The sequence below is a fragment of the Malania oleifera genome, chromosome 3 (genome assembly GCF_029873635.1).
Source record: "Malania oleifera isolate guangnan ecotype guangnan chromosome 3, ASM2987363v1, whole genome shotgun sequence".
NCBI classification, from domain to species: Eukaryota; Viridiplantae; Streptophyta; class Magnoliopsida; order Santalales; family Ximeniaceae; genus Malania; species Malania oleifera.
Window position 1 is genome coordinate 22627317 of NC_080419.1, and position 22524 is coordinate 22649840.

Consider the following 22524-nt stretch of genomic DNA (forward strand, 5'->3'; position numbering starts at 1 on the left):
TCTTTCAATTCTGAAAGTGATGGAATGTCCTTTCTTCATCACCAACATGGTAAAGCCACTGCCTGCTTAAAGAAAACTTGCAGTTTTGAGTGTGGATCCTCCTCAACTAAATGGTTTAAATTGATGTGGTTTTTGAAAACAATTTTGCTATAGAACCTGAAAATTTGGTAAATAGTTAAAATTGATATGATTTTTGAAAACAATTTTGCTATAGAACCTGGAAATTTGGTAAATAGTTAAAATTTGTGGTAATTTTTATTTAAATATTTTTAAACTAACTATATTGAATGGATTAAAAATTTTGTATTCCATTAAAAGTATGTGTGCGAGTGTGCATGTGCGTTTATACATTACTTTGTATGTTTACTGTTAAGGCAATAAATAAAAGGCTTTGTCAGTGATCCTAGGGAGGAAGATTGAAGAAAGTGTTAAACTTGATGGTCGTTAAGTTACTTATGGTTGAAATTTTGGCACACATCTAAGCTACAAACCCCTCATAAAGATCCAATGAAAAAGAAAAGCCAAGAAGACTTTTTTTTTTTTAAGTACTTTGCGTAATGGAAGCTGAAGTGCCTTTGGTTCTCCTCGCAAACAACCTTCTTTTTTGAACCTATTTTTAAAGGAAACAAAAAAAAAAAGAATAAATCTGTAAAAGAGGCACTGTCTAGTTCTAAGTGTCTGTCTAGTTCTAAGCGTTTAAGAAGTGTTATACTGTTACTGTGGATAAAGGGGTATTATCATCCTTTTATGTGTTAGGAAACTAGGAGGTATGTTATAAGTGGGTGACTATCACTCATAAGTTCTCCATTTCCTAGAATCCTTCTTCTCCCTATTTCATTTATTGTCTAACGTGATGTAAGAGTGTCAATCCAAGACCTAAACTCTAAAAGGCCATCAACACCAAGCTGCTGTCAAACCAAATCCTAAAGCTTCTTCCCTTATGATTTCCATCACTATCAGCAAGCCCTCTGCCATCCTTAGTCCCGAACCTGTACCTGCTAGATTCTCTGCCAGATGTGCTGGACCTCTGCTGGAAACTTGTTCGTATCATTGACAGTTCATTTTGACCTTCTCCAGATTGTGTTTTACAAAACCAACACTGTATTTCTCCTCAAAACTATACAATTAGCTGGATCCCAAAAGATGGACACTGTCTACCAGCTCACATGTCCTTGTGTCCCAATAGCCCCAAAGATTCTGATGCCATGCACCAGCATGTGAGTCTGTTAACCTTTGTTTTTGCACTGGGGTTTTTCCCAATCTGCTTCAATTCACTCCATGAATCATGTTATCAAGTCATTTATTGTATCATCATGCTTGTGGAATGGTATCATGGGTTGCTTGTTGAAGTATGAGTTTGACCGGGGTGTGCGTTTTTAGAACATCCATGAAGAATTGAATTTTGTGAAACCTATAACTGCAGATGTTTGTGAGATGCAGAATTAGAGAAAATAGATGACAGTTAAAGTCTTTATAGATTTTAAACCTGAACTTGAGTCAGTCCAATCACATATTTTCTTCATGTCTATTACATCTGTGTCATGCCTCATCTAGCAGTTATACTTCAGGTCCTTCTAGTTCTGACATTCCAATTTTGGCAGTGAAATGCCTTCATTGCTAGGCTGGTTCAGGTACACAGCTTTGTAGTAATAGAGAAGGTGCTTGGGAAACTGTGGTGGTAGAGATGGGCATGGTGGAGGAACACTCATGATGGACATGGTGGTCACATGGTTGATCAGTGTTTGATCTTTATGGCAAGCCTCCTCAGGCCGATAATGCTTTCTGTCTGTATTCCCTCAACAGTTGGAGAGCCTATGTCGGTATCAGAGGAAGACACTCAGTTTCTCCAATATCAGGGATCTCAGCATGCATATATTCCCATTGCATCTCTTACCCAGAAAAGGTAAACCTAGAACTTGTTTGTTCCCTAGCACCTTTCCTCCTTGACCACGAGTCATAAATTTTGCTACCGCTGGACACATGGCAGGTATAACAAATCTCTTTTCTTGACTCCAATGATTTGATGAATTACCTCGTGGTACCCATGTAAATGGGTCTACTACCACTATTAGTGGGATGAGTACAGTAAATCCTGCTATTATGTTTCTCTGTCCTTTGTTCTTTACATCCCTAAATTTCACTTTAATCATATGTCTGGTAATAAAATGATAAAATAGACCAACTACTGTTACACAAATCAGCCAACAAGCAATTCCCCAGTCAAGAAAGTGGGAGAAAACTGCAAGAACCCAAACTGAACACATGTAGCCTTTTCTGACAGCTATAACCGAATTCCTGAACAGTCTCACAATCACACCATTAGCTATAAGTAACCAACTTGTGATGAATATCAGAAACCCTGCATCATAAGACAATTAAAACAGTAGAAAATTACACCATCCACCATCGGCAGCAGTCTAACAGTGAAAAAAAAAACCTCAAATAGCTGATTAACAGCTGGACTGACCACTTTTCATCACAAAGAAAGCAACCGGATGCAACAACCAGCAAACCAGAGCACAAACCAACACAAGAAGAATCTTTCTTACATCAAATTTCCTCTGGAGCTGTGAATAAACACTTGGACCTGCAATCAACAGAAAAGAAAAAATCACCGAAAGAACCAGCCTGTGCAAATTTCAGGAACTAGGGTTTAGGGCCTATCCTTGAGCTCCAAACCCTTGAACTAACTTCATATCCACACTTAGCAGAGAGAATGACCCAGGATTGAAGGATTTTAATCTGTCCCTCCACAGCCCTGATGTTTTGGCTGTTTGAAGCTCTGGTAGTTCTGGGGGAAGAATTCTCTGAAGCAAAAGCTCTTATACCAGCCCGTTCAAATTTCAGAAGCTAGGGGTTATGGCCTATCCTTGGGCTTCAAACCCTCAAACTAAGTTTGTTAAATTACAATCACTTAAAAGCTTCGGCAGATAAGTTGTGTGCTGTTTTAAAAACTATTGTATTCCTTATAATTGATGTTAATTATCATGTGTTTATGTCTCCACGTGCTATTGGGTTGCATGAGCATGGGAGTGTTAAGGCTTGATATACATGGCTGGCCCACAACTAAAAGCTTAGGCTTTTAGGTAAAGTGGTAATCTAACATGGGGAGAGCTGGTTACCAAGAGGTCCTGGGTTCTAGTCTTGTTGCCTGCGTTTATTGTGTGGTGTTTAAAAAATTATTGTATTCCTTGTAATGGGTGTTATTATCGGTTGTTTATCTCTCCGCGTGCTGTAAGGCTGCAGGTTTGGGGGATTGTTAAGGCTTGAAATTTGTTGGCCCACAACCTAATAGCTTAAGCTTTTAGGTAGAGCGGTAATCTAACATGGTATGGGAGCTTGTTACCTGGAGATCCTGGATTCTGGTCTTATTGCTGGCATTTGTTGTTTGTTTGTTAAAAAATTATTGTATTCCTTATAATGGGTGTTATTTATTGTGTGTTGATCTCTCCATGTGCTATTGGGCTGCACATGTAGGGGAGTGTTGAGGCTTGATATACATTGTTGCTCCCCAACCTTGCAACTTAAGCTTTTTAGTAAAGTGGCAATCTAACATGGTATTAGGTCTGCTTACCAAGAGGTTCTAGGTTCTAGTCTTGTTGCCTGCTTTTATTGTGTGGTGTTTAAAAAATTAGTGTATTCCCTATAATTGATGTTATTTATCGTGTGTTTATCTCTGCACGTGCTATTTGCCCGCACATGTGAGTGGGGGGGTTAAGGTTTGATATACTTTGTTGGCCCACAACCTAACGCTTAAGCTTTGAGGTAAGGTGGTATTGTAACATACAATAAATACATGACTAGAACCTAGGTTGTGCAGCCCGATAGGACCCTCCACACATGCCAACAATGCATATTGAGCTTATGCTGTTAGGTTGTAGGCCAACAATATATATCAAGGTTAACAAACTTCATATCCACACTTAGTAGAGAGAAATGAGCCAGATTTGAAGGATTTGGATCTGTCCTTCCACGGTGCTTGATGTTTTGGCTGTTTGGAAGTTATGGGAGATGAATCTGTTGAAGCAAAAGCTCTAATACCTTGTCGAAATTACTAGAAGCATCAGAGAGAGAGAGAGAGAGAGAGAGGATTTTTTGAAGTTTTGCGAGATGACTCATTTGAAACAAAAGCTCTGAAGCCTTGTCAAGAATACTAGAAGCATGAGAGAGAGAGAGAGAGAAAACTAATGGTATCATATCTCACACAAATATGTGTAGAGAGAGAGATGCATTGCTGCCCTTTCACGAGAGAGAGAGAAAGAGAGAGAGAGAGATATTTATATTAGAACATGCTAGCTAGCCTCACACATTTATAGTTGAGTCTTATCTCACACAAATATTTGTATTAAAACATGCTAGTAATTGCAAAAGAGAGAGAGAAAAATATTTATATTAAAACATGCTAGCTAGCCTCACACATTTATAGCTGAGTCTTATCTCACACAAATATTTGTATTAAAACATGCTAGTAATTGCATTGCTACCCTTACACAATTATAGCTTCGAGAGAGAACTAATGATATCCTATCTCACATGAATATTTATATTAAAACATGCTAGTAATTGCATTGCTACCCTTACACAATTGTAGCTTTGAGAGAGAGAGAGAGAGAGAGAGCTAATGATATCCTATCTCACACAATTTTTTATTTTATAATATGTTGGTAATTGCACTGATACCCTTGCACAATTATAGCTTATTCATAACAATGATAACACATCACTCCTTTATCTCTCTCTCTCCTTCTCCAAGTTCCTCTGTGCATTGACTTCAAGCCATGTCTCGTCATCCAACTTTTGAAGCATGTGTATTTTTAATACACATTTTAAAATTATATTTAATATTGTACTTATCTTTTTTGTAGATGAGGGCCTTGCTTTTGATGCCCTGCAAACCTTGGCAGATTTGTCTTTGATGATGCCAGATACAACCGATACTGGTAAGAAGTTTTGACCTTTGCTTCTTGAAGAATTCAAAGGGGTAACTGATGGGATGAATGCTTATGCTTGGTTGGATATTTCATTATTATTATTTTGAATAACGAAAGAAATTTATTAATAAAGGAGGAAAGAATTACAAAGAAAACAAGATTATTTAGGACTAAAATATAAAGAAACGAGAAAAAATCAAAAATCAAAAATCAAAATGAAAAGAAATCCCTTTCATTATTTTTTGCTTTCCACTTTTGTACATACTCATTACATTTTACATGCATTTGAGGATGAGGTTACTTGTCATGTTTAGCATTGTAATTGTGATATTTTTTTTTCTTTCTTATTCATAAGAGTTCTACTCCCTATTTTCTCTTATCTCTACTATAATTTTGACACAATCTAACCCCTTCTTAGAATAAATTTTTTTTTTCTAGTAAAATTATGAATGACTATTTTGGAATTATACTTTTTTATGATAAAAAAATTTATTAAGAAAGGCAAAGAGATTGCAACTAAAAGAGGATATGAAGTGCATAGTTAAAAAAAAAAAAGAAGAAAAACAACCAAAGAAAAACCAAGAAACTAAGGGGCTATTTGATATAGTTGTCAGAAATTATAAAAATGAAAACCATAAACAAAAACTAAAAATGAGAATCAAATCTAAAAATGGAAAACTAACAACCTTGTTAATATTTCTATAACTAAATCAAAGAAGAAACTTGATTGAACAAATGCTCATTTTTGTCCTTGAATCAAATATCAATTTAAAAAATATGATTTAAATGATAAAAATACAAAAAAAAAATCAAATTTTAAAAATATTATAATAAAAATAGGAATTATTAGAATCAAACTTGACCTCTTTATGGTATGTTGGTTTCGGATGCTTCAAGGGAGTTAGCTTTTCGGAGGTTCTACGAGAATGGAGGAATCTTTTGCTGACTTTTTTGAGTTATATTTTTTTTATTTTATTAGTTTATTTTTTCTGGATTTTTTTCCATATTTTTTTATAGGAGAAATCTTATTCTCCTTTTAATAAATTCTTCTCTTATCAATGAAATCTCTTTCTTTTGTTATAAAAAAGGAATTATTATAATTATTTACTTAATTATTTTATTTCAAATTCACTTTTACGACAACAATCTTATTGTACATGACAATCAGAAAGTAGCAACAATATTTTTTAATGGGTTTTATTATTATTTTTTAAAAAAATTAGAAATTTAGGTATATTTATTTTAATTATACTTGAATTTTACATGGTCATTTCAATTTTAATTTTAATTAAAAATTATGTATAAACTATAAAATAAATGAATTATTCCACAAAAATAAATTATGGATATTAAAGTATTCTAGCAACTTAAAACCACAAAATCTGGTTTTGAGTTTTTTTTTTTTTTTTTTAAGGTTCAAAATCAATAATAAAATAGAAAAATTGCAACGTAACAAGCACATGTTCATAATCTGTACAGAAACAAAAATTGGAAACCGAAATTATACCAAACTAATCATTGTTGAAAAAAACTAGATAAGAAATGCCCTCTGAAAACCATTAACATCATAATTGACTGCACACTGTAATTGGCTAGTTCCTGCTGACCCTTCATCTTTCTTTTGCCCCTGTGGCCCATCCAAACCAATTTCATTACCTCCATGATGAGACAGCCATAAACCCATTTTATCCATCAATTATTGAGCTTCTAAGTACTTCCCATTCATCTCCTCCTCCTTGCACTGCTGCTCTTTTGCCATTCCATCATCCTCATGGATAACACCCCCCATATCTTCCATTGGAGATGGTGGCACATAAAATATAACCCCAAGTAAATCAAATGATTCAGAAATGACACAAACTGAGAAACACTTCGTGAAATAATTTTCTTCATCATTTCGAATAATACGCAAAACGTTAGCTATATAATCAACCCTTGCAGCTGAAAAGGAAAATTAACTAGGTTATATCAGATCCCATGATTTATGGGATATTCTAAAAGAATAGGAAACTAACCAAATCAGCCTAATTCTAGGAATACAGGCTGTTACAAAATTTCCTAAAATAGCTAACTATACACGTAAGAATACAAGTCATTAAACACTTTTGCCCACACTCCCCCTCAAGCTGGCAAATAGGTATTTTCCATTCCCAGCTTGGATACAATACTTTAAAACACTGAACTACTTAACCCCTTGGTAAGTACATCAGCAAGTTGGCCATGTGTAGACACATAAGATGTACAAATCAATCCACTCTCTAACTTTTCTTTGATGAAGTGTCAATCAATTTCAATGTTCTTTGTTCAATCATTCTGTACCGGATTATGAGCTATGCTGATTGCGGACTTATTATCACAATAGAGTCTCATCAGACCATCCCACTTAATCGTCATGACTTCTAAGATGATCTTCAAACAAAGTAGTTCACATACACCCTGAGCCATTGCTCGGAATTCTACCTCCGCACTAGACTGAGCCACCACATTTTGTTTCTTACTCCACGTCACAAGATTTCCGCCAAGAAAGGTGCAATATCCAGAGGTTGACCTCCTGTCAACAATGGGCCCAGCATAATCGGAATTCGTGCATGCCTCAAGAACTAAACTTCTGTTTTGTGGGATTAGGATGTCCAAAAGGTTGTAAAGACTAAAAGAATTTGGTATAAAGATTGAAAATATATATATATATATATATATATATATGGGAACATAAAAAATTTTGAAAAGTATAAAAGCAAGAAAAGATGCAAAAAAAAAAAAAAGACTGTTAGTGAAGCTACACAGTTTATTTACTTGCTTAGATGCAAAATATGGGGAAGGAGACATTTTAAATTTGCTAGAGCTAGAGAAAGAAAGAACAAGGACTTAGGTAATGTGAAATGTATAAGAAAAGGAGGATTATATTATCTTGGTTAAAGAAGAAAACATACAAGAAAAATGAAAAAGTTGCTTTAATAAGTCATTTAATGAAAACCAAGTAGAATGCTTAAACTTAGAATTGAAAAACAAGAAATACTAAAAATTTGAAATTTATTTGCAAAATTAGAGTTAATGAAACTAAGTTTGCATCAAAAAGATGAAAAATGGAAAAGTCATACGGTCCTAGATGACATCCCAATTGAAGTTTGGAAAAGGTATAGGACCAGATGAAAAATGGAAAAGTTATAGTTACTTTTAGTGGAAGTAGAAAAGGTAGGGACCTAAACTAACTTGGAATTAGATAGTGAGCAAGGATTTAATAGCCCTTAAATTGGTGGAGGAAATTGCCACGATTGTGTAAATTGGTGGAAAAGAATTCTTGTAGTTGATCCTACCTTGTGGGACTTAAGGCTTGGTTTTTTGTTGTTTGCTTTCACAGCATGATTGACTAATTGTTGTCATTGTTGTTATTTTTTTTCCACTCCATAATTTGGTTTTTTTTGGGTAGTTTGCTTTGGCCTTGTGTTATATGATTCCATGACATTGCAAGTTTTTTGGTCAAATTTTGGATGGAATCAAGGATTTTATGATCTTCTTATCATATCTTATTCTATAAATAAATTATGATAAGTTTTTTTTTTTTTTTTTTCAATTAAGAATTTATTTATACCCTAATTTTCACCCAAAAAAATTAAGATAATAATCTTCTGTTATCTGTGTGTTAAGAGTCGTCCGTTCTGGTGAAGGACAAAAAAGATGACAATGCTGGGTTGCAAGAAACTATGCCTGTTATCCACAACAAAAAGGTTCAAACTTCAGGGTCTAAAATGAGAGGAATTTGTATTATTCCTGGAGTCAGTGATACGACCCTTGAAAAATCTAAGCAAGCTAATGCTGCTTCTGAAGTAATGAGGGGACGTCATCAATCTATCCCCAGAATGCAGAGAAGAAAACAAAAGGCTTTGGCATTCAAAGTAAGAAAGGATGGAAATCTAATAACAGTGGTCTGCTATTTTATTTTCTTACTGACATTCTTTATCTTTCATCTAGTTTTTGGTAACTACATGTGAATTGCTTGTTGATTCCAGATTCCACAGAGTGAAGCTCAGACTGATTCTCATGTGAATGAATCTCTAAAAATTGAGGTGTGTAATTATTTCACCCATAATTTTTAACAAATTTTCTTTTAGTATCTCCTTGATATAGAATGCATCTGTTCTGCTTATATGAAAGGTCCTCATAATCTGCATGAGTGTATGATATAATATTTTTATGAAATATTATTATTAATTATTTGTTGTAGACTATTGATACCAATGATGTTATGTATGCATTTGATTTATAAGTATGGCACTTACGATGGAAGTTTGGGTTGGCATGGTAGTGAAGTTGGTTGCTGTGCCCTAATATCAAGTATAATTTTCTTTTGGGGCTTGGCACTACTTTCCCTCTATTGAGGAGCTTGTAACATAAGAACTATATTTATCTTGGAAAAAGGCTATCCTGTTTTTAAGAATGAGATATCAGTCCAGCTTTTTATATTCAAAAAGGATTATTCTTTATCTTATTTCTAGTAGGATTTATTTCTTTCTTTTTTAATGAAATATCTTTTATTTAAAAAGAAAAAAGAACAACTTTAAAGATATCAAAAGCTAAATCAGGGCGAGGGATTTTGATTTGGAGGGGTACCTGAATCTATTTTTGTTTTAGAGATCCCAAATCCAAACATTGAAACCAAAAAACTATGTATTTTGTATTTGTGTTCATTAGCCTTTGAGTTGAAATATAATAGTATTTCACTATGCCCAGCCAAAGGAATTGTCTTTTCATATGGTGATGAAAAATAGTTTTGAATAATGCTAGAATACCACTTTACCTAAAAGCTTAAGGTATTAGGTTGTGGGCCAACAAGGCATATCAAGCTTTAACACCCCCCACAGGTGCAGCCCAATAGCATATGGAGATATAAACACACAATAATAACACCCATTACAGGGATTGCAATAATTTTTTAAATATCTCTCAATAAATGTGAGCAGCAAGACCAGAACCCCGGGCCTTCTGCTAACGAGCTTTGATAACATATTAGAGTAGCACTTTACTTAAAAGCTTAAGTTATTAGGTTGTGAGCCAACAATGTATATCAAGCTTTAAAAAATAATTTATTACATTTATACTACTATTAGGGCTTATAATTTTTCTAGTGCTTGGTATTTAAAATTTTAAAAAGTCTAAAATGATAAATTCTTGTTTCTGAGTACCTTTCATCAAATGGGGATGGATGCCCTATAGGTGTTTTTTTTTGGTATTTATATGTGTTATGGGTTTTCAATGTTCTTTGAAAGCTGGGAAGTTCATTACTTCTGAAAGTGTGGGCTATGGATTGTTTTGCATCTCTGAATCTGTGAAAAGATGATCGTCATGTGTGGCGTTGGGCAATGGCGAGTTCTCATGGATTCTACAGCAAACGAGTTTATTCTAGTCAGGGCCATCTGAGGAAGATTGTGTTCCTTCGAGTGCTTTGCTAAGAATAAATAGGGGTGCTTTATGTCTGAAACTATTTTGGAATGCAAGAGGTTAATTTTTGTGCTTAGACAGATTTGGGAGGTTGGCTGGTATCAATGTATTGATACGCCTGAGATAGCTTTTGCTTAAGCATGGCGGGCTTTCTTCAAGCTTAAAAAAATTATCTTGGTGCGATGGGAGTACTGTGGCAAGATGGCATGGTCTGGCCTTGCTGCAACCATGGTTTGATGAAGATCAAAAGAATCAGAGGCACAGAAAAGGAAGACTGAAGACAGTGTATTTTATAGATTTTTGGAGGGCATGTATTTTGCTGATATGCTCTGGCAGGCAGTGAATACCAATTTGAATTTTCCCATTGCAAAGGTTATGCATGATCAAAGGGATCTTGAGAAAGATCACTGTAGGTTCAGCTGTTGAGTTGTAGTACTTTAAATGCTGCACTGGTTGGAGGGTGGGGGCTAATTTAACAAGGAAGACAGGATGCAGTTATGGAAATAATTTTCATAAGAGAAGGGTGGCTCCACTAATTAAATTGAGTGGGCCCCAGGTTTTGAAGGAGGATAAAGCAGACAGGCCTTTGGTGATTGGGCTTAACTAGGGGCCATTTGATTCACAAAATCAAAAATATTCCCATGGAATGACATTCCTGGGAGAAATGGGGTCTGAAAAAAAGGGTGGGAGAGGATTTGTGCAGGAGTTCGGTGCAAGGGTTCCTGTTATTGATGAGGGACTACTGAAAACTAATTGCTTGTGGAGCAAGGTGGTGACAATGAGAAGTAATAAGGTCTGGGATTGGTGTGTGGGTGCGGTGCTGGTTGTGAGACCTGGTTGTGTGTCGCTGCCCATTAATGCTGTGCATCCAGATGCAGCTACGGTTTTGTTGAAGGATGATCATGTGGAGAAGAAAGGGTGGAATAGGCTGGATTGTTCAAAGAATAGGGTTGTTGCCTGGGAATCCAAGGGGAATGACGTGGGCTTGGATATGGTTGGGCCAGGTATATTTAATGTTCCACTGAATCTTGGCTAGCTTTTAGGCAATTTTGTATCAAATACTGTATATAAAAATGGTCCTTCAACTCAGGCCCAAAAAGTTAATCCACTGAAGGTCTATTTATTTCATGCTTAGCAGCTTGGACCTGATAGCAATCAGGTCCAAATATTAGGAATTTGAAAAAAAAAAAAAAAAACTGCAGCCTATGGATTCAGCTCCTTCACTGAAGCAAATTGCCACGAACAGAGACAGCATCCTACCAAGGATGCTGCATGGCCAAACCATGATGAAAGTGTCCTTAGAACCAGAAATCAGATTTGAGAACTGACTAGGGAAGATAAAACAAAAAAATGAAAAACTGTGCGTCTAGAAAACGACTCAGATAAATCTGATTTAGAGGAGACTAACGCTCTGATACCATGTTACAATGTTACATAGAGATGGAAAAAAGAGGATGCAGTTTCCTGGAGTGCACTATGATTCAGCTTCATGTCCACTCTCGTAGTCTCTTTATATATTAATAATAAAAGAAAAAACCTGGAAGACAAAAATACTTCCACTTACACCACATAATTACTAAAATAACTTATACATCTAACAGGATTGTTATATATTGAATATTTAAAAAAAATATTCTGATGTGTGGAATGACGGCCAGCAGTGTGAACAACGGTTACGGTTGGTGAATGACGGCCACCTACCATGGTAGGTGAGCCACCGCCACCTACCATGATATCTTGCCTCAAGCCAGAGGGCTGTAAATTGAGACCCTCCACTGAAACTAAATTACACATCTCAACTACAAGTTGTGTCCTCTTCTGTTTTTCCATATTTTATTCTCTATGTACATGTTAAATAGGGACCCGAGTATGTAAAGAATACACAATTGAATATACAATTGATTCATTCTCATTCTTTACATGGTATCGGAGCTTGGTTACTCTAAAACCCTAAGCAATCCATGGCTGCCCAAAAAGGAGACAGCCATGAGTCCAGCCAGTCGGCAACCCAGGAGGGAGAGTCGGAGATAACCTCCTCCATAGGCTCGGCCGGCGTATTCGAGAATTTCCCACTCCATCTTACTGTTGAAAAATTCAATGGTAAGAATTACAAAGAATGGGCACAGTCAATCAAGCTCGTTATCGGTGGTAAGGGAAAACTCGGCTTTCTTACCTATGAGACTCGGCGACCACCTCCTACCGATGCAGTGGCATCCCAGAAATGGCGGTCCGAGAACTCCTTGATAATATCACGCTTGATAAACTTTATGAAGCCAGCCATTGGCAAAACGTACCTGTTTCTCCCGACAGCAAAGGGTGTGTGGGATGCGGTGCATGAGACATACTCCGATGCTGAAAATGCTTCCCAGATTTTTGAGTTGAAGACGCAGCTATGGCAGACGAAGCAAGGAGATCAGGAAGTCACGGAATACTACACCGAGATGCTCGGACTTCGGCAAGAACTTGGTCTCAGCTGTGAAGAGGAATGGGAATGCACGGGTGACAGTGTACGTTTCAAGAAGAAGATGGAGAACGAGAGAGTATTCGAGTTTCTGGCAGCGCTGAACCAAGAGCTTGATGACGTGAGGAGCAGGATTCTACGTCGCCAGCTGCTGCCCTCCATTCAAGAAGTTCTCTGAGGTTTGGCGTGAGGAAAGTAGGAGGAACATGATGTTGAAGGAGCAAAACAAGTCTGGGCGTGGGCCTCATACTGGATCCAGCCCAAAACAGTTCAGAAGGCCCTATTGTGAGCATTGCGAAAAAACGGGTCATACTAAAGACACCTGCTGGACCTTACATGGCAAGCCCACAGATTGGAAGCCCAGACAGCCCAATAAAGCCCATGGTCATCAGTCCTCCACCGAAACCCAGGCAAAAAAATAACCCACTGAAGCCCATGGCCTGACAGCTTCTAGTGGGGGATTTAATTCCGACCAACTTGCGAAAATATATGAGCTATTTTCCAATTTCCAAGCCTCAGGTCAGTCCGCTAATACTATGTCATCTGGCTCTTTAGCTCACAAAGGTACTTTTTTGACAGCCCTTAGTACCACTCCTCATTTTATTGTTGGGCTGCATGTTACTAATTAACTTTTTTTTTTTTTTTCATACTTTCCTTGGAATGTTGCGACTTTAAATATAGGGTCAAGGTTTTCTCCTTTTTATTTCTTTTGAACTGTGTATGGCTTTAAGATGAAATTATTTTACCAGTAGATTTGCCATCGTTGAGAGCTTTCTATTTTAATCCAAATTAGTTCATGAATTAAATATGCCAATCGTTTCTTGTGTCAGAACAGTATTTATATATATCCCCTTGTCAGTTGCCACTGTTTAATATTGATGCTATTAATATAACTCTGCACTTGTTGTAGACTTCAGATGAAGGAAAGAAGTCTATGAATAAAGGTAAATGCGCTTCTCATAATGCTTCATGCCCCAAACAAGGGAAATCTGTGAAATCTTCAAAACATTCCCCAAGTTCTGTTCTTAAAAGGGAAGGAAACATATCTACTGTATCAACAGTACAGGCAAGTCAGGTTACCTTACCTACCAAAGTCAGGAGTAGGCGTAAAACAGACATACAGAAACCATTTATTCATAAAGAGTTGAAGACCTCTTCTGAAAATACTGTCAATGGTCAGCCTAATGTATCCATTCCTTCATTCCATGACAAGACCCAATGCCCTGAGGTTAAGTGCATGCCATTTTTTACATTCACATAAAATCCTGTTTGTTAAGGCTCTAAACATAGTTCTTATTTGTTCTTTTTAATTGCAGGAAAAGCTTTCTAAGTGCCTTTCTTGGTATCAATTCCGGAGATGGTGTACTTTTGAATGGTTCTACAGTGCAATTGATTACCCTTGGTTTGCCAAACAGGAGTTTGTGGAATACTTGCATCATGTTGGATTAGGCCATGTTTCAAGATTGACACGTGTTGAGTGGGGGGTCATAAGGAGGTATTTCCCGTCCTCTTTCTGGTTATTATTATTGCTAGTACTTAACCCAAAGCATAATATTGTGTGCTGACAATGTATATCAAGCCTACACTTCGCCTCGTAAGTGGCCTAGTGCACATAGAGGGGAAAATGCATTCAACTTAACGTATTTTAGGGTGAGCCTCAACACATTTGTGAGGATATTACACCCGAACCTAAAGGTGATAGATTCTGCTGTGTGTGTGGAGGTCAGGCAAAGTACGTCATGCCCTCCTCATACTGTGGTATAGCATGGGAGCCTTGCGCACTAGGGATGCATTTGCATTTGCATTTGCATTTTATAGAAGATCAACACAGGAGATAATGAGCCTTGACCTAATGGTTAGGGTGTTATACTCAAACCTGAATGTCACAGGTTCAAGTCATAGGAATAGGTTCTTCAAATGTGGAGGTGAAGCTGCTTACATAATACCGTCCCTAGATCCCTGATTTGGGTGGGAGCTTTATGTAATGGATGTTTAAAATAAATAAATAAATAAATAAAATAAAGGAGAAACACAGACGATAAGAATTGAATCCAAGACTTATTGATGACTGTGGCTTTGATACAATGTCAATTGTCAAGTCACCACATGACTGAGAAGATTAAACTGTTTGGTTGTTGGCTAAGAATAATGATGGGCTTGCACCAGGATTTTGGAGAAGTGTTTGCTACAAAAGCATTTTGATCTGTACTTCTTGTTGATGCAGTTCCCTTGGCAAACCACGGAGGTTTTCTAAACAATTTCTGAAGGAAGAAAAGGAGAAGCTTAATGAATACAGAAGTTCTGTTAGAATGCATTATGCTGCACTTCATTCTGGTGTTAGGGAAGGACTTCCTACTGATGTAGCTCAGCCTTTATCAGTTGGACAGCGTGCTGTTGCTTTCCATCCCAGGACAAGAGAGGTTCATGATGGTAGTGTACTAACAGTTGATTGTACGAGGTGTCAGATCCAGTTTGACCAGCCTGAATTAGGGGTTGAATTTATCATGGTAATGCCTTTTGAATTAACATCTATGGCATTTCCACTTTATTTTATTTTTGTCTTCGAGCTACTTGTTACATAATGTGACTGATAGTTGAAAACGCTACACTTTGTCCAGATTGAAATGCCACCTGTGTATGCCAGTCTATGCGGAAATGCATCCAAACAGCCAGTTTTTTTCTAGCTCTGTTTTAATTGTTGGTTCATATACAAAGACGTCTCATCTAAAGCTTGAGATTAGAAGGCTGTATCAGCCTGTTTTAACTTTTGCACTGTGGATGGACGTTGTAGCTTAAGTATGAAACTTGTTGGCTTGTAACAATGTTGAAAAGCTTCTTGTTCATGCTTATTGAAGTCCTCCTGAAATTTCGGTTGAAAATTTAAGAATCTTGACATTTCGCATGAGCAATGAATAAGTCGTTAAGAATGCCCTCAAAATGAGAACATCTTAAAATTGATTTGAGTGTCATTAATATTTAAAATCTTTGCTGCACTAAATCCCTGTATCAAGTGTTGTGAACAGCATGAGATAAAGTAAACGTCACGAATGTTGTTGTTTTGAGCCATGGGAAAATTAATATTATTTTTATGCTTAAAATTATTGCATGTAAAAAATGTTCTTGAAAGCAGTGCATCTAGTGATGACTTTCTGTTGCCTCAAAACTCTATTCTGCCAGTTTGTGAGGATCAATAAATTGTATTTGTAAGAATTGGATGTGTTTTGAGTATCCTACTTTTTTTACATCATAAATTAATATTGAAAACATATTTATTTGATTGCGACTTTCAGTGAGGAACTCTCTCTCTCTCTCTCTCAAAAACAATGTCTTAATGTAACAATTTTCTCTCATATTAGGATATAGATTGCATGCCCTCAAATCCTATGGAAAATATGCCTGCATCTCTTAAAAGAAACAGTGTCACTGCTGTGGCACCTGTTACAAGAAACAGCATCGCTATCAATAAATTCTTTGAGAATTCAAGTGAACTGAATGTGACCAGACAACTAAGAGATCAGAACTTGGGAAACATGAAATTCATTCCGTGCAAGAACCTGGAGAATGTTGATGGTATGTATTGTATTTCCTCACCAGCTTCTCCCACGATCAGTTCATCAAAGCGAGCAAAGGTTAGTTGTAGCTTGCATTTGATTTATTCTTGTATGCATGTTAAGCTAGTTTAAACCCCTTTAACATCTCTTTTCAATTCATTCACTTAGATTCTGTGTGTGTGTGTGTGTGTGTGTGCACATGAATGACTCAATAGATTGTTTCTTGAAAAGATTTTAATTGTAATTGTTAAAATTTTTTATAGGTACTGTATGTTTTCTTTGTTTGTCAATTATGTTTTTTTCCAACAAAAAAATAAAAATATAAATATAAAGGAAAAGGTGGGGCTTCCTCCAAGCAAACAAGAAAGCAGAAGAGAACAAAAGGGAAAGTAATTACAAAACCAGGTTAATAAAGCTAAGCTCTTCGGTCTCGCTGCAAGTTAGTCAAAAGCAACTCCTTTGGAGAATCTATTTGCAGATCACTTGAGCTATGCATACTCCAAACCAAGAAAAGATGGAGTAACAGTACCCTTGATGATTTAGCTTTACATTCCAACCAGATGCACCTAATAATCTCAAAAAGTAAACCTCCAAACGGGTTTCTTTTCCTTTGCCTTCCCAAAATGACTAAGACAAAGGAGACGAACTATGAAAGGACAAACCCAGTGCTCCCTTAAAACTCTTAATGAATCATTCAACGTACTCCATGAAAAGGGACTATGTACAAGCAAATGAGAACAAGTATCCTCACTTAAAATAATAGAGTGCATGCACATATGGAGAATGTGCTTTATTTGACCTTATCCTCTAAATCAAATTATTAATATTTATTTTATTACTGATTGCAGCCCAACTGAAAGCTATTCATTTTTGGGTAACCTTAAGTTTTGAAATGAAATATTGTAGGAGAAAGGAAAGAACATGAATCAAATGAGGTTGCAAGAGCAGTGTTTTAAAAGGTCTCAAGGTGCGTCTCAGGGCATTTTGGCCCCAAAATGCACCAAGGCGCTTTTCCATAGGCACAAGTCCCAAAATACACGCTTTTTTACCTGTTAACCACATGTATAAGAGAAAAAGACGCACCTTCAATGCCTTGCCAAAGAAGGCGTGCACATTACACTTTTTTCACCAATATATCTAATTAAGTATAATCCTAACGTTCCACATTTTAGAGCATGTCCTGTACCACGATCCTGTTCCCGTTCTCATTCCATGTTCTGGGTAACATTGGTTTGGACCAAGCTGACTTGGTTAAGTGCAGGGCATCGCTAAGTGTCAGGAGCCAAGCTTGTTGAGGGCATTATGTTTTTTTGTGACCACTTGCCTTGTGTACAGGGGATGGGTAACCATCATGTAAATAGTAGCATAGGTTTTATTCATTGAGTGTGTTTATGCCTTAGTGTAAAGTGGAAGTATCAATTTTATGTTTCCTAGTGATATAGCTAGAATAGCATAGAAATCTTTGTAAGTGAGGTTGAGTGTTCATCAATCATTGTAAAACTCTAATATCTTTTGTAACGTGTTTAGCCTAGTGGGCCTCCCTCACTAAACACACTTCGTCTACGAAGATGTTAGTAATGAATTGTGTTGCTTTACAATTTATCACGTGCCTCTCATTTTGCTTACATGATTGCTTGCTTCTTTGGCTTACTTTGCATTTGATTATGAATGCGTTTGTGCGGTAAACATTGGTATACTTCTGATTAACTAGTTAAGCAAGAGTGCTTTAACTGGTGCCACACGGCCCTCACAAGGTGTGAAATGTTCGGCCCCATGACACTAAGTAATGATGCCAGATATGGCAACTTTGGCAAGCAGCATTGAGAAGCTTGCTTGAACGAGAATTGTGATAGAGATATTTTGTGCAGTTTTACTTGCTTGGACAAGACTTGAGATAGATTGTTGGTGGTAGTCATACTACCCTACCAACTGATGTTTAAGAGTTGAAGAAGTGGGAAGAGAGGTTGTCAAAGCATTGTGCGTTGTGGCAATAACTGTTGAGGATGAGTTAATTGCAACACATCAAGGGTGCAGAAACACCCATGGGCAGGTGGGTCACCCAAGCAGGTTGTTCACTAAAACAAATGAAAAAGCTCCCAACATTTGGAAAGTGAGATTCTATCAGTCTCACAATAAAATATAAAGGTAAGTCGATATTTCTCAATAGTTATATGCAGTTTCAAGCCTGGACCTTGAAAATAAAATTTTAGAAACTAGAATTAGGGGATATTAGAGTATTTGCATGCAGTGTTACTTTTTTGGATACTACTTGTAGTAGATTTTAGAGTTGAAGAAATAGGAAGTGAGAGATGGAAAAGCGTTGTATTCCTTGGCTGTAACAGTGGAAGATGAGTTAATTGCTACACATCAAGGATGCAAAAACACCTATGGAGACAGGGAACACCTATTGTTTGCTAAAACTAATGACACAAAGCTTCAATATTTATAAAAAGATATTCTATCAGTCTCGCAGAAAAATATAAAGGTAAATCAATATTTCTCAAAAGTTAAATCTACTTGTGAAGAAGTTTCAAAATTAGACCCTGAAAAATAATTTTTTTGGAAACGAGAATGAGGAGGATTATTATGGATGGCCTTGTGGCAGAATATAATAGCCTCATTACTGCCACCCTGTGGATGGGCCAAAGAACCGACTCTAACAGAGTGGAAAATATATTAGCCAATCAAGAGGCTTTGGATAAACAATTCACACAAGGAAAATGTCCCTTTTAATGAGGGAGGCTTTAAGAAAATGGATAATGTGGCTACAAGATCAAAGATTTGAGAAGGCAAATCAAGAAGAAAGCAAGAAGACTGATGAAAAAGCCCAAATGGGAGGAGCTCTCAATGAGGGGGAGCTTAAGAAAATTGTGACTGAGAAGAAAATGAAGATAAAAAATATCAGTGACAAGAGAGGACACTTCACTTAGGACTTTCAGTATTTAAGGGAATACCATCGGAATAGGAATGATGGTGTAGAAGTATAGCATCACAAAGCATCGTTCATAGCAACAATGGACCTGTCAAATGAGGAGTATGAAGCTTCATTGGTACCAAACCAAAGGAGGCATAGGCGCTCATTACGGTGAGTGTTAAGTTAATTACTTATAGTAGTGATTGGAAGTTCCAATAACATGACTGAAGAACCTAGCAGAAAATGAATAAAAAAAATCCATAAATAAATAACATGATCAGAGACAGAGAAATTATAATGTCCAAATATAAAGGACCAGTAGGGGTGACAACTAACAAGTCTAAACTGCCAATCACATTGGCAAGACAGTGACCATGCCTAGGGCTGTAAGCGAATTTTTTTCCAAATTTACTGTTATTTTAATAGAAAATATTCAAAAATAATATTAATTGAACTTTATTTCCAAATTTGATGTGTTTTGAAATCTTGCTGCATGACTTAGTGATTTTCAATTAAATCTTGCTGGACAATACAACCAGATTTGCTTGGTGAATTTTTGGCAATGTTTTTTTTCCTTCCTCCCCATGTCTCATCCACTTTCGCAATCGTAGCAACTCCAATGGGTTTCTAATGAGAGTTGAAGCAACGGGCACTGGCAGTGTAGATGCGAAGCCGCTGTGCAGCAATATTGCTCTGCTGGGAGCTGGAGCCCAGCCTTATTGCCTGTGTCAATATTGTCTATGGCCTCAGCCAAGGCTTTGCTGCCTCCTTTCATGTTATCTCTGACTTCTAATGGAAAGATGTCTTGTGGGTGTAGTCCTCCGTGGTGCAACTCTACATGGGCCTCTATTGCCTGCCCTAGCTTATGAAGCCCCTCTGTGAGTCTCCTAACCAACGTATTTCCAGTGATGGAGTTCCGCCACCGCCCCTACATCATGCTTTCCGGCGTTCTCGGTGTTGTTCTTATGCTGGCAGTCACCGCCTGTAGGAAGCTGCCAGCGACGTAGGTGCTGGGCTGTTTGGTTGGGGTAATGGTAGCCATGGAAATTGCTGCCATGACGATTGATACATGCATCACTGGCTGCTGCATCGAGAACCTGTCGTTTGCGCCGGAGATGCATAGCCTTTGGGAGGAAGCGGAGGAAGAAGAAAGAAAGTGAATGGTCCCATCATTTGAAAATTGGCTAAAATTCATCCATGCAAATCTCACTGGGTGGTCCAACAAGATTTGATTACAAATCGCCAATTCATGTAGCAAGATTTCAAAACACATAAAATTTGGAAATAAAGTTCAATCAATGTTATTTTTAAATATTTTCCATTAAAATAATATTAAATTTGGAAAAAACTCGCTGCAAACGAGCAGTGCTCAAGCTTGGCTCAATGGAAAAAAAGCTCAGCTCGGGCTCAGGCTCAAATCATTTCACCTTAAGCTCAATGTTTAAAGTTCAAAGTGAACTTCAAGAGCGGGTCCATTCTACTGGAGTAGATGAGGCTGAAGCTCACTGCTAATATAGATGGCCTTTCACTAGAGCAAGGTGGCATTTTGTAAGGAAGGGTGAGCTCTCAATTTTTTGAGGTAATCGATGTGGGACAGCAAGCATTTCATTCATCTCCTCTAGCTGTCAACTGAGCTCAGCCTCCCAATCCCTGGCTCCTTCAGCAACAACTTCTAGGTGAAAAAACCTATATGATCAACAATTCTCAATCTGCAGAGAGTAATGATTGCTACGATGAATCGACGTGTCGATCATTGACGTCCAAGGTACACAAGATTAAGGTGGTCCTTAGCTGCCCGCTGTCACCATGTTGGCTGAGGCTGTCTCCCTGTGCAAGAGATTGTTCGTGTCACCAAAGGAGCTAAAGGAGTTCTAGCCGAGGGTGTCTCCCCTGCACAAAATGAAATTGTTGACAGAGACGGAATTTCAGTTGTTAGTTTTGCCAGAGGAGCAAAAAGAGTTCTTCCGATCAAGCTTCAAGGTCATCATTGGCGACAAAAGAGAAGGAACCCATGCAATTGAATTATGGTGGAGCCCAATTGCCCACGCTTCAACCCTCAATTTGATTATTATTTTTAAAAAAAAATTTACCAATTTGATTTTCTTTTATATGAAGTTTTTAGGTATCCTCAATTGAGGTCCATGAATTCATAGTTTATAGCTAGTTTCAACTCGGAAATTTGAGGAATTTGGATCTGCAGGATAGATGCATAGAACATCTATCATACAAGTTTTTCAATCAGAATTAAATGTGAAAAAATTTATTAAATTGATGGGCATAAAATGTTGTTTTATGCATAAATGACAACGAGGTGTGGAGCTGTCAACCATACATCATTTAGGTAAAATTGAAGCCTTCCCATTTTTCCCACATCGAACCAGGCCTCCCTTTTTTGTATAAGCCCCCTTTCTCACATGTGTTAAACTTACCAACAGTAGTTGATTTAACTACTTAGATAAATATAACATTTTCAGAGTACCAAAATTGAAATTGAGCCTCTTAACGAGCCCATTATCAAACCTAATAAATGAGCCCAATACAGTTGTTCATTAGCCAAAATAAGCCGAGCTCATCTGTGCTTAGGCTCAGCTCTTTTATTAAACGAGCTTAAAAATTGGGCTTGGTAATTGCTCATTTAGATAATAAACAAGTCCAAGCAAGCTCTTACCGAGCCGATCTCCAGAGTCGCTCATGAACGGTTTGGTTTGTCTGCAGCCCTAATAGTGCTGAAGTTCAGCCCTCATTGGGTGCAACAACAAAATGTGTTTCTTGTATCTAGAATGAAGAAAAATCTGCAATTATGTGTTCGGACCAAGTGATGTCAAGGTTTATTAAAGCTTGTAGCCTATGGGTGCACCAATCATGGGCGCACGATGGACAGAATCTGTCTACATAATGTGAGCAGAAGAATCGCATGTATATAAGACAAGAAAGAATGGGATAATAGGTTTCATGGCTTTAAATTGTGGTAGCAAATAGCGTAACGTAACGGTAATGGGAAGCAGCAGTGTAATGGGAAGCAGCAGTAGTGGATGTTACATAACGGGAAGCGAGTGTAATGGCTGTGAATATTTTTCAAGCACACACAACCTTGTGCATATTAGTGTACTTGCATGTTTTAAGCTTTTAACCCTTCTTAGAAAGAGTTTTAGTGTATTTTGGATCCTTTAGTTCGACTAAGTTATTTGGTAAAGGAAACAATTTTACATTTGTTTTAAACCACAATAGATA

General features: G+C 37.1%; 1 protein-coding gene across 3 annotated transcripts in view; it reads left to right on the forward strand.

Annotated features, from left to right (window-relative positions):
* LOC131151602 (protein ALWAYS EARLY 3-like) overlaps positions 1-22524 on the forward strand; it is a 106613-nt gene that overhangs the window by 59275 nt on the left and 24814 nt on the right. For 2 of the 3 annotated variants that reach the window (XM_058102860.1, XM_058102862.1), the window contains 7 exons: positions 4866-4940; positions 8577-8824; positions 8939-8995; positions 13739-14056; positions 14145-14323; positions 15053-15335; positions 16185-16457. In XM_058102860.1, the coding sequence (XP_057958843.1) occupies positions 4866-4940; positions 8577-8824; positions 8939-8995; positions 13739-14056; positions 14145-14323; positions 15053-15335; positions 16185-16457 (1433 nt within the window). The remainder of the gene's footprint in view (positions 1-4865; positions 4941-8576; positions 8825-8938; positions 8996-13738; positions 14057-14144; positions 14324-15052; positions 15336-16184; positions 16458-22524) is intronic. The other variant, XM_058102861.1, reaches the window with a different exon arrangement.